Below are 13288 nucleotides of genomic sequence, written 5' to 3' on the forward strand. Positions count from 1 at the left end.
GTTAATTAAAAAGGCAACTAGAATTTTTAATTTTTTACGAATCTTTTTATAAGTAAAAGATATACGTAACTTATAAATTAGCTTACGTAAAGAACTTTTGTTTTCTTATGTTTTTATTACATATATGAGGGGGTTCGCCCCCTCGTCAGTACCTCGCTCTTTACACTAAAGCTTAAATTTTGTCCCAATTCATTAAGAATGACCCCTGAATCACAAAAGCCGTAGAATAAATAGTTGAAATTACTAAAAATACTTTGGCGTAAAGAGCGAGGTATTAGGAGGAGGTGAGCCCCTCATATGGGTAATAATTTCTCTTCGTTTTAAGTTTTAATGCTGCTGCTTACTTCCAGCTGAAAAAAACTTTTCCATTTTTTTTTTTTTTTAAGTAATGCTAGTAAATCCTGCGCTCCCTTCATGGAAATTTTCTTCCCCCATGACAAATTCCTCGATGGAAAGTTCCCCCAGCATATTCCCTCTTCTCAACCCCTGCCTCCAGCCAAAAAATCCTCCTGAAAACGCCTGTACACTTCCCAATAACCATTACTATATGTAAGCACCGATCAAAGTTTTGAACTTGTAACCCCTCCCACGGGGACTGTGGGGGAGTAATTCGTCCCCAAAGACATAGTTATAAGGGTTTTCGACTACGCTGAATAAAATGGCTATCTCAGAATTTTGATCCGTTGACTTTGGGAAAATAATTAGCATGGGAGGGGGCCCTCCAATTTTTTTGGTCACTTAAAAAGGGCACTTGAACTTTTCATTTCCGTTGGAATGAGCCCTCTCGCAACATTCTAGGACAACTGGGTCGATACGATCACCCCTGGGAAAAAAAAACAAAAACAAATAAACACGCATCCGTGATCTGCCTTCTGGCAAAAAATATAAAATTCCACATTTTTGTAGATAGGAGCTTTAAACTTCTACTTTAGGGTTCTCTGATACGCTGAATCTGATGGTGGGATTATAGTTAAGATTTTATGACTTTTAGGGGGTGTTCCCCCCTATTTTCTAAAATAATGCAAATTTTCTCAGGCTCGTAACTTTTGATGGGTAAGACTAAACTTGATGAAACTTATATATTTAAAATCAGCATTAACATGCAATTCTTTTGATGTAGCTATTGGTACCAAAATTCCATTTTTTAGACTTTTGGTTACTATTGAGCCGGGTCGCTCCTTACTACAGTTCGTTACCACGAACTGTTTGATAGTACTAACACGGATTTAATTTTTTTAGGGACGATTTTACACTTATCCTGGTGATCCTGCTACCAAAGCGGACATAGTTTCAAGATTAAGAACAGATCAATGTGATCCCGCTGGTTGTCTTTCTGAAATATTCATTCAATTGGCGATAATAATGGTTGGAAAACAACTATTAAATAATTTCCTTGAAATTCTTTTGCCGTAAGCTTAACCGACTCTAATTATTTTGGCTGTAGATTGATTTCTGGATTTATAGACTTATAAACTTATAGGCTGTAGGCGAGATGTATAGGCTAGAAATAGACTTACGGAAAGATCTATATACGGCTTTCCTATTTATTGCAAAGAAAACCGTTTCTAATTATTTTGGCTGTAGATTGGTGGCTGGATTTATAGACTTAAAATTATAGGTTATAAGCCGGATTTATAGGCTAGATATGGAGTTACGGAAAGATTTATTCACGGATTACCTATTTATTACAAAGAAGAGATAAATAAAGCCAATTCGATGAAGACAGGTTGGTATTTAAAGCCGTGGGAAAAGTGTCCGAAAATACGGTCAGCAAAATATCTTACTAAAAAAAGAAAGAAGAATGAAAAGGAATTGATAAAGAAAAATTGTTTATCAAATAAAAAAAGATTAATCCTGCAAACAAGACCGTTTTTAACTATGCGTGTGCCCAAGACTGGTTTTTCTTTCAGGAAGCCCCTTCATTTTTTTGTTGAAACGTTTCAGTATCGAATGTAGTTATCCAATGAGCACTAAAACCAATCCAACCCCTTCAAAAGGATCCACCGTATTATGTTATTTCTGAAACGCTATTACATCCCCGGGGTGAGGTTCGAAATAATTTTCCTATACTTGAAGACTATCGAAAAAACTGAGTGTTTATCCTTTTTTGCCAGAATGTTCCTAAAAGGGGATCTGCCCCAATTTGAGACACTACTTAATGGCAATAAAGCTTTGTGAGGAAGAATTAGTGACAGTACTAAAAGGATTAAAAAATATTGAGGCTCCAGGTACTGGTAGTGCGGTGAATGAGTTACTTAAATATAGTGGCTTTGATGTTGTAAATAAGTTACTGAAAATTATGAATATGATTTTTGAAAAAAGGGAAGTACCTAACGATTTTAGGAAAACCATAATTAAACCACTGTATAAGAAAGGTGATAAGGGTGAGTGTCTTAATTATTGAAGCATTAGTCTGGTCTCCTTAGATACCAAATAACTTTCTAATGTTATACTTCTTAGACTGAGAGATGCTGTAGACAATGTTTTAAGAGGAGAACAGTGCGGTTTTAGAAAAGGTTGAGGATGTGTCGACCAAATTTTCACTCCTTAATATTTGAGAAACACTTTAGCTTTCAAGGACGTTTGGTCCTCAGTTTTATAGATTATGAGCAAGCATTTTATTCTGTTGATGGAAAAGCTTTAGCAAAGGTCATATTCTTGTATGGTATTCCAACCAAACACATTAAAGTGATTAGTGCTATGTACGAGAATAACACTGCTGCGGTTAGGGTAGGAAATGAGGCTCGCAGTTGGTTTTGTATTGAATCAGGGGTTAAGCAGAGCTGTTTCTATCCCCCTTTATATGGATTATTGTGTGGAATTATCTTAAGGAGCACAGGAAAGGTAATGGGAGACCACCGAAACAAATGGGGAGGAAAAGCTCTCCTGGACTTAGATTATGCTGATGTTTTAAGTATCCTAGATGAAAGTGGGAGCAAAATGAATAAACACTTAAATGTTATACGATTTCAATGTGCTAGAATAGGTTTGAAAATTAATGTTAAGAAGATTAAGTCACTAAGGCTAGGAATAAGTGAAGATGAAACGTGACGTTGGGTAACGAAAAGATTGATCAGGTGAACAGCTTCACTTATCTTGGTAGTACTATTAGCAAAGATGGTGGGAGCAGTGAAGATGTTAAAAGTAGAACAGCCAAGGCTCAGGGTGTTTTCCACAGTTAAAAAAAGTTTGGAAGAATAGGAAGATAAGTCTGCAAACCAAGATTAGAATATTGAAGGTACAGTGATGATAGTGGTTAATTACTGCTTTGAAGCATGGCGCTCCGAAAAGCGGATGGAGATTTACGAGATATTTTCGAGAGAAATTGCCTACGGATTTTTCTGGGTACCCGGCTGACTGACCGTATTTCAAACAATAGGCTGTACGAAAAATGTGGTTCAATCCCGTTTTCTAGGGCTATAATGAAAGAAAGGTTGACATGGCTAGGAAACGTTCTACGGATGAAGGATGACAGATTGCCGAAGATTGTTCTTTTTGGCCAACCGTCTAGGGCTAAACAGAGAGCTGGTCGTCCTCATCTAGGCTGGAGGGGTGTCATAAAGAAAGATTTAAAGGAAATGAGAACTTCCTGGGAGGTTGTAAAACGGGAGTCTTTAAATAGATTGGGATCGAGAAGGAGCGTACGTAGCTGTGTTGGCCTCTGGCGGCCTGGTGTGCTGCAGTGAGTTGTTAGTAGTAGTAGTAGTACTATAAAGCTTTGTAAGGACATAACCATTATATGCACGCTTACAACGAACCAGAATACGGGATAAGTAATTTACGTGTTTACATAACGTAGGACGCAATTGATGGACTGGGATGTGGCAGTTATTTGGCCACATCCCAGTTATTTGGCCAGTGAGATGTGGTAGTTATGGCAGATGTGGCTACTTATTTGGCAGTAGAATACTTATTTTTAGATTTTTCTTCTTCCAAATTTTAAATCTACTTATTTACCTACTTTCTACTTATTTTTGGAGGCATCTACTTACTTTCTACTTATTTTTGGATTTTTCTTCTTTCAAATATTAAATCTACTTGTCTACTTACTTTCTACTTATTTTGAAGGCATCTACTTACTTTCTATTTATTTTTGGAGGTTCAAGTTTTTCGGTCTGATCACTTTGGCTTAGCTAGCCATTTTTTTTATCAGATACTATCCCTCTCTATTTTTGTGCCGGTTTTACAATTAAAATCATTTATCTGAAATATGCCTTATGTGAGTCTCAGAAAGTCCAATTTCTCATCCAAATTCTTCAAATAATCTATGCATAACTACTTATTTTCTACTTTTTCTAAACCGTATCTACTTCTAATCTACTTATTTTTGGGCTTGCATACTTCTTTCTGGACCCTGCCGAAAGGAAACACTGGTTGGAAGTCTCCAAACAACCAGCATACACCAACCTTTACAAACTTTCTCAGAAACATGTGCGAAAACTTATTTTCTCCTAGACTTAATATCAGACATAATTGATGGGCTAAGATTTGAAAGTTGTTCAGCAGAAGCGGCTTCTATGTCACCAAAACGAGTAGTAAAGGTAAACGGGCAAACGAGCAATAAAAAAAATAGACGCAAATTTAATGCGAATCGGGCCGAAGTGTACTATGTACAATCCTTTATGCTGTGGGATTATTCTGCTAAATAAAATGTTGATCAACCCTGGTCAATCAAAGGCGAGGGGAATCAGCCTCCTCAATTTAAGAAAAAGCTGCTGAATTTTTTAATTTCAAATTTTAAACAGTCCAAACTGCAATTTTAATTGCTTATTAGATTCTCTTTAATATCAATCCTTACGTTTAATGGAATTTTACAGTTAGTTCCAGAGTGTTGGAAATGCCTTAGCTTATGTTAGGTATTCAGAATATTAAAAAAAATCTAATTGACTCAAATCAGCGGTAGTTAAGTCTTGGTATTAGTTAAGTTTCATTGTGAACGAGGCTCAACCGTCAAACCATAAATTTGACGGGTAAGTTGACATAAACTTGTAACTAATTTTCCAATGGTTTGCAAGCTTGCAACTAACCATCAAACCATAAATTTACAAACTTTCCCAAAAACTACGAGCAAGATTATATTGTTTAAATATAATATTTTTAGTTTTTAAATTTAAACTTTATTTCAACAATATTAAAGTTAGTATAACATTTAAGTTATAGTATTTAAGTTATTTTATTTTAACAATATTTTGTATAATACAATTTTATAGTTATAATGTATGCCAAAAAAAATACAAGTTTAGTTAAGACTGATTAAAAGGCTAATGAAACATGCTACTAGGCTTCTGAAGTTATCCATTGGATCAAAATTCTGGCTAGCTGAAATTTCTCTTCATCTTCATTGATTGTTTATTTGAATAGTTAATTATTTTCGCCATATTTTTCAAAATCCCATTCTTGCACCCTGAGCAATGCCTTTTAGTTATTTTGAGCTGAAGCTAGTTAAATGGCTCATAAAATTTCATCCACTTTCTAATTCAGTATCATTTTTTATGATCTGTCACTGAAATAAGAAATAAAAAAAGAATTGAAAGAAAGAGATCCTTATAAAAAAAAGTCAAATTCAAGTTCGTTTATTACCAGTTTATCGAATAAATGTGTTTATTGCCCCAAAACACCACAAAGGTTTAATATGGAGTAGATGAGAAGACAAAAAAAAAAAAAGAACAACATACCCACAAAAAAAATCTATACTACAAAGAATAAATTCAATATTTCTATTAACACATAGCAGGATGGAGGCTATTTGTTCTATCAAGCTTAGAAAAACAGCAACCACGACGCTTTTCAGCCAAGGTTTGAGGCTCATCTAACCCGTAGGCTGACACTAGTCTTCTGTTTCTATCCCATAGGGGTATAAAGCAAAACAAACAATGACAAACAAAAAACAAACAAAGCAAGGCAAAACAAACAATGATGCCATGTTCCCTATTTAAGTGGTTAACTATAAATATATATTGTTGCGGTAGTAACGTATGAAGAGAGTTAAGACAAGGGTAGTAATGTATATAAGTAATGAGATTAGACCCTAAAACAGACTTCGTCAGATCTCCAAGGACAACTTGGTTATTACTTGTAGTATTTTCTTTACTATCGATTTTTATGTCACCTGGTTTACTTTGATAAAGTTCTGTCATTCTCAAAAAATTTAGTACTTCAATCCCCAGATGTTTGAAGGTGCTAAAGGAATGACCGCCCTGTGTCGCAGCTTTACTGTGTGCTTTGATTTCCTTAGTTAGCATGTGTAGGATGCTTTCTTAAGCTAGTCATTTTATTCTGTTAGCTTATGCCAGAAGGGGAGGTCATTAAACTTACTTCTTTTGCATGATTTGTGCCTCTGTGAAATTTTAAACCAATAAACAGAATAAAAAGTTAAATTTTACTTCACTTATGAAACTTGAAGCAAAATTTGAGTCTCTTCGAAAACGTAAGCGCGTAAAAAGAACGAAAACTTTTTTATTCGCAAGATGGATTACCTGAAGTAAACTTTCCATACTTATTTATTTGTAACTTAAGTCACTTAGTCGAACTATCGTTACACCCACAATAAGGGATTTTAGGTGTTTTGTGTTTAATCTAGTCAAATGGTTATTATAATTATATTCATAGTCCATTTTAATTTTATTAATTTCACGTATTACTTTTAAGGTATATTCTTAAAAGATATAAGAATCCGAGTCAAGCAAGCGTTTCAATTCTAGAATCTAAACAGTTTATGAAAATCATATCGAGTCAATATTGTTAAAATGACTTGTGTGACTCTTTTTCATTAAGTAAAGTATTAATAGTATAATTTCCAAGACATAAAATAGAATTTTAAAACAAACCATTGATTACAGGTTTATACAGAACTCATGGAAATTGAAACGAGCGAAGAATAGTGAAATGCAAAAAGAAAATGCAAAAGGGCTTCCACAATGGGAAAAAGATTTACTATTGAAACCAGCATCCCGTGATATGCTACAAAGTGAATACTTAGAATTGGGTAAGACCCTCTTTTTAATATCTTTGCTCCCCTTAAACCATGTCCTCACTCTGTCCCAGCTAATATTTCAGAGTTTGACTAATGCGTAACTTTGTTTAATTAAAATATATGAAGGAAGCTATTCTACCTTTTATCATCAATGTGTTAAAAACTTCTGCGGCCATTAATTAATTGTTTATGTATTGGTGTTTCCTTTTGATTCATTTTCCCTTACTGTTTCTCTTTTTGGTTCTCTTTTCCTAGCCTTCGTTTTTTTATCTTAGGCCAAACTTTTCTTATATTATTAAGGTTCTCACTAATTCATAGCTTTCATACCCGGGTCGGTGCTCCTTGCCATTTAAACTCGGTTAAGTAGCGTGTTAATTTCGAGACTAATGCTAGTTTTTGCTAATTTCGGGACTAATACTATTTTTTGTTAATGTGGTGGGTCCAATGAAACTATGGCTGGTCCTAAGCTTCATTTCTTTTGTTTTATTTTAGGTCAAATTTTTCTTATATTAATAAGGTTCTTACTAAGTCCGAGCTTTCGTACTCCGGGTCGGTGCTCCTTACAATTTAAACTCGGTTTAGCAGCTTGTTAATTTCGGGAACCAGAGCCATCTAAAGTCAAGGCTCTGGAAGATCTAAGATACCTAGCTCTGGAATATATATAGTGGATTAAACTAAGTGAATTAGTTTTAATTTTACTGGACATTCAAACTTCAACGGAACTTTGAGGAAAGTTAAGAAAGTCCTGGAGAGCATGGTCCATAGCATGGACGGTGCTGATGGAGCAACACTATGGTACTAGTATAGAAGCATTCATCAACAGGAATTTAACATCCTAATGCTAGTGGCTTGGCCTTGGGGTTAATGGGTTGAACCACAAGAAATCTTATCAAAATATATATATTTACTAATTGTATATTTGCTATAAGGCAATATTTTCCATAATTAAAAATTTTTCTTCATAGAAAGATAGACCTCCTCAAACCCTGCCACTGTCCTACCCCACTTATTTCAGTTTCATTATATGAGTATTGATAACCATCCGTAAAATTGATATGTTCAAAGTTCTGAAACCCATAGAGAAGTGTTACATATAAGAAAAAGGATATACACACCCCAATTGTATCAGACCCATCTGTGAAAACTTGAAGTCCTAAAACTGGTTTTCAAAGTACCACGATTTTTGTTTTCAGTTTTACCAATATTTTTATATTTTCCCTAATTTTACTGCGAGTTTACAGATGTATACCAAATAATATCGGCTGCGGTTGCTAAAAAAATTAGGAAGATGACCAGTTCGTCGGTACAAAAAAGCCACAACGGATGGAGGCTTGCTTCCTAAAGAAAGATCCCCTACAAATTGCTGAAAAAATATTCCAAAAAGACATATTATTTGATTCTGTGGAATAGGCAATCGTGAAAAAAAGTCTACTTACTGCAAATATATTTACTGCAAGGGTTTTAACCCCGTATTATTTACCTTATTTTATTGTTTATTATTTTACTTTATTTTATTATTTACTTTATTATTTGCTTAAAAATATTTTAAGCACGTATTATTTACTGCACGAATAAAGCTAAAGGAATCACTTTTTAACTTTTGCTACTGATTAATTTGTCAAAATCTTTGTTATATGTATTTTCTACTATACATGTTTTTCTTTTCCGGTTTCGTTTTTCCTCTCTTTTTGGGTGGAGTTACATTCTAATATCCAACCTCTTCCCAGAATCATACTATTTCCTCGTGATAGAACCATATTAAAAATATAATTTCCTACAGCGTGTATTCTATAGGAATATGAACTGTGAATCATGTACAATACTCTATTGCTGGATATATAATTTCTTTCGATTTGATAGGATATTGAGTTGATAAAATGGTATTAAATCATGAGTATTAGCATTACTATTCTTTTATTTTAATGAAAGATTGAATTTTTTTTTTTGAATTGATTGATATTATTGATTGAATTGAGTTAAGGAATGAGTTGAGTGTTAAGCTAAGGGTATCAGGGTAAAAGATGTTGTAATCATGTTTTTTGAAATATATGTTTTTTGTTTTTTTTTAAACCCCTTTTGAGGTAAGAGTAACTTTTTTGTGGATGTTTTTATTATTCCCCCTCCATGTCATGCTCTGGCATTTGGAGGGGATGTAGTTGGGTTGAGTTTTTTGGACATAATTGATATTAATAAATATAAATTAAATTATAAAATTTAAACGGCATAGTAAATTAAACAGTCTTTGAAACATATTTACTGTCGCTTTACTTTTTACTGTTGAACATCTTTACTGTCACTTTATTGTTTACTGTTGAACATCTTTACTGTCGCTTTACTATTTACTGTTGAACATCTTTACTGTTGATATGTCGCACATTCGTCTGTTTTAATGCCAATTTTGGACAGCAGTAGTCTCATCAAAGGTCTTAATAATTGCTCAGCATGTTTTTATGTTACTTGGTATCTCATCTAAGCAATTACAGGCACATATGCAAGTGAAGAGGGCTTGAGCCTGCTCCTCCAATTACCTCTTGATTCTTGTTGCTCCTCCTTATTCTCTTAATTTCTTAAGACGATTCACCTGCTCTTTTTTATTCTTTATTTTCTAGACTACCATACACATAAAACAATGCCCCCCCCCTTTTTTGCACTAGATTCTGACGCACGTGCTCAGCTGCATAGTTGCTAAGGTAATCGGTAACCAAATATAAAATAATGAAAAAACAACTGAGGGAATTGCGCTACAGGAGGTTTTTGGGTCCCGGCCCCCTTCCCCAAATCCTATATTCCGAATTTCATATTCCGAATTCTATATTCCGAAGAAAATTAACGGATTAACTATATTCGGGTGAACGAAATTGCCAAACAAAATTTGTTTTCTTTTATCATTCAGTCTCCTCGAAAAGACTGAAACCAAATTACAGTTTTTCTTTGTTTTTTTCAGCTGCTCAGTATGGGTTCGTTACACTTTTTGTTGCCGCATTTCCCTTGGCACCACTGTTTGCTTTGATCAATTGCATTATAGAGATCCGAGTGGATGCATTCAAACTAGTGGCACAATTTCGACGACCTGTACCCATACGTATAGCGGACATGGGCATCTGGCAAGAGGTTATTAAGAGCTTAACCTACCTCGCTGTCATTGTAAACGTAAGACGTCTTTTTGAATTTGCTAGTATGTAAATCAGCATCTATTAAATTGAGTTTAACGGTTTCTAGCAGAAAAATCTGTCACAGAATACCAGTTGAGCTACACTAGGCTACCCATCTACAACTAAGTTGATCTACTGTGGCGTTAATTAAAACAAATTTAGGAGGGGACAAAATATTTTTCAATGTCTAAGGGGACAATTTTGTCATTTTTCCAATTTTTCAGACGAAACTGCCCCAAAAAAGATAATTTTCACCCACTTGACGTCACTGTTGGATTAGCTTTTAACAATCGTGCTGGTCAAACTGTATTTTTCTAATGATACTATTAAAAAATAGTCAAATCGGATGATTAATTTAAAAAAAAGAAAATAACAAAAATGAGGTCTGATAAATTAGCCAAACTAGCCCAAAACTACTTTGGATCTATTGATATATAGCATTTAGTCAAATATAGTATAGTATAGTATAGTCAAAGTATAGTATAGTCATAGTATAGTCATAGTCAAAGTCATAGTATAATCAAAGAGAATCAGATAGACGCAGGGTTTGCATCCGGTGAGAAAAAAAATCACTAGATTCTAGTAATTTTTTGATTGATTTAGTAATATTCTTCAATAGTCTAGTAATTTATGTGCTGATTTAGTGATTGTTTGTTTAGTCAACATAAAAAATCCATAGAAATAGTGATAAATCGCTATAGTTGGTTCCAATCCTCATTAAATACTTCCTTAGGACCTCTTTTCCCCCCATTCCAAGACGCCCTCTTTCCTTGGCCGTAGATGGACGGACTAAAAGTGATGCGTAAAGGTGAACAAATAATAAATTGTAGCGCAGTTAGGTATAGTAATGGATTTGGTGAAAAACAACACTGCCGAACATAGACATCTGGCAAGGAATCATTCAGACTTCAGTGTATCTAGCTGTTTTATAAACTATAAGATATTTTTATTCGCTTGCATTTGCTTGCATGGACTCTATCAAAGCGAACCATGCCTATAAAAGTAACTTCAATTTCGAGAAAATAGAAAAATAAGCTCTCCGATATCTAAATTATACAAAATCTTACGAAGCAAAACGAAAAAATAAATGGACATATTAGATTTTGAAATCAGCAACTATTTGGAACTACAGCGCAAAATGAACAGATCATTCATAAAAAGAAAGCTTTTAATTTTGCAAATTTTACAATGGGATTTTTTATTGTTGGAATACTAAAAGGATTACTGTAAAAGGGATTTTCGTTGGATTACTAAACCGGTTACAAGCTCCAAGAAACTAGGGTGGCATAACTTAAGTTATCCAAATACGTCAGTTTAGACGAAAACAATAAAAAGGAAAAAAATTGTGGCAGAACAAACTTTCAGAAGGAAAAGAAACATGTGTGTCACTTAAGCAGGGTTACTAAATTGATGTCTAGTGGTAATCCAAAGTGCCAGGTCCCTGAGTTTGTTGTGCTGTTTGTCACTACTTCCTTCCAACGGTCCGAGGTCAGCAGAATTAGTCACAAATAAGTAATTTCTTAGACCACACTGCTTTCCCATTTACTGAATCTAAAGGAGATAAAACGGATATGATTTAAAAAAAACAGTGGAGAAAAAAAAAAGCTTTAAATAACGGATATTTTGACTCGACATCGGGGAGTCCTTATCAACAAAAAAAAAGTCAAAGTTATATTAAATTAAATGTAACATATATAGAAAAAACGAGGGAAAAAAATACATAAGAAATAAGAACAAAACAAACACATAAATATAACTCGCGTCTTAATAACCTCGCAAGTTATTAACCTCCTTGGAGTTTATTAATATGTGAGTTTTATTTATGCCCTTTTTTTGTTTTTATTTTTTATGTATTTTTTTGTACACCCAAAACGTGCTTCAAAAAGAGAAAATATTTATACATATATTTTTCAATGTTTTGGGAGCTTTTTATGGAGTGAAAATTTTAATTGAAAACTGTTTTAATTTTTAAAAACTCTCTTTGCAAAATAATTCTCGCTGTTTTGTTTAATGATGCTAAACTTCTTTTTATACCTCGTTTTTTAATATAAAACTTTTCAACTTTGTGCTTAATTTCTGTTAGAGTAACATATTGCCAGATTCCCTCATATTACTGACTTTCAAAGAAATTGTTGAAATTTCAAATATTGTCACATAAAAAAGACGAACATTGGATGCTCGTATTTATTTCGATCTCAATAAGAATGCCTGATTTGGCCTAATTTTCAACTTCGCCTTAATTTTCATGTGTAAATGTTGGTTTATTTAGAACCTGTCATCTAACCATTTTTAAAACATATTTTGGTAAGCCGTTTCCTTCAATTTAGTTTTTTCTGTCTTAATGTTTCTTGTTGCTCTTCCTATAATTAACTGTTTTGTTACAGGCATTTGTCATCGCTTACACGAGTGAATTCATACCTAGAATTGTGTATTACTACACAAATGATTTTGATAATGACGGATACATCAGAAGTACATTATCGTGTAAGTAATATTATTAGACCGTAATAACTTTTTTTTGTCTTAGTGTTTTTTTTTATTTTATTTTTTACCACTCGAAAGGACTGAAGGAGTATGCCTTTCTACGCTAGGCCTAATCCGTAGTAGTCTCTTTTACATGCCTTTTGCAGTTGCAAATAAAAAAATTAATAGCGAATCAACATGAACTAGGTTGCATGAGAAACGTCTTATTGGTGGATTCCATTCCCTCTAGTTCTCATTGGTTCAAACATCTATTGTATAAATGGAAAAACAGGTTTTTCAGGCTAAGGTTTGTGGCATATGGCCTATAATACCGTTGTTTTTTTTATTTTTTGTTAAGGTCTTGTTTTACAAAATTTACGGATTTGACAGTCGGCTCAATTGGGAGACACACTCGGGAAATTAATTTGAATGGGTCCTTGTGCTTCTGCAAGGGCGTAATTTTCCGTGGGGCAGGGATCAACTGTCCCTCTCAGACTTCAGTCCCCCCGACCCCAGTTCTCCCCCCCCCCAGCTGAAATTTGGTTTCTTCCAAAATCGTGTTAAAACTAAGATAAATCTGCATAATTCAAGCATCAGCAGAAAAAGATCATGGGGTTGAGCTGAAAACAGGTAGAATTAAATTGAGTTCATTTGTATAGGGGTTGAGTTACATAGGTTTGAGTTAAATAAGGGTTGAATT

The 13288-nt window shown here is 34.0% G+C and overlaps 1 protein-coding gene across 1 annotated transcript in view; it reads left to right on the forward strand.

Moving 5' to 3' along the window:
- The window catches only part of LOC136025365 (anoctamin-5-like), a 92400-nt gene extending 79767 nt beyond the window's left edge, over positions 1-12633 (forward strand). Inside the window, exons 13-16 of the mRNA XM_065701320.1 lie at positions 1240-1409; positions 6840-6985; positions 9918-10123; positions 12510-12633. Coding sequence (XP_065557392.1) covers positions 1240-1409; positions 6840-6985; positions 9918-10123; positions 12510-12617 — 630 coding nt within the window. The 3' untranslated portion in view covers positions 12618-12633. The remainder of the gene's footprint in view (positions 1-1239; positions 1410-6839; positions 6986-9917; positions 10124-12509) is intronic.
- Positions 12634-13288: the final 655 nt, after the last annotated feature.

Source organism: Artemia franciscana, chromosome 3 (genome assembly GCF_032884065.1).
Source record: "Artemia franciscana chromosome 3, ASM3288406v1, whole genome shotgun sequence".
NCBI lineage: Eukaryota > Metazoa > Arthropoda > Branchiopoda > Anostraca > Artemiidae > Artemia > Artemia franciscana.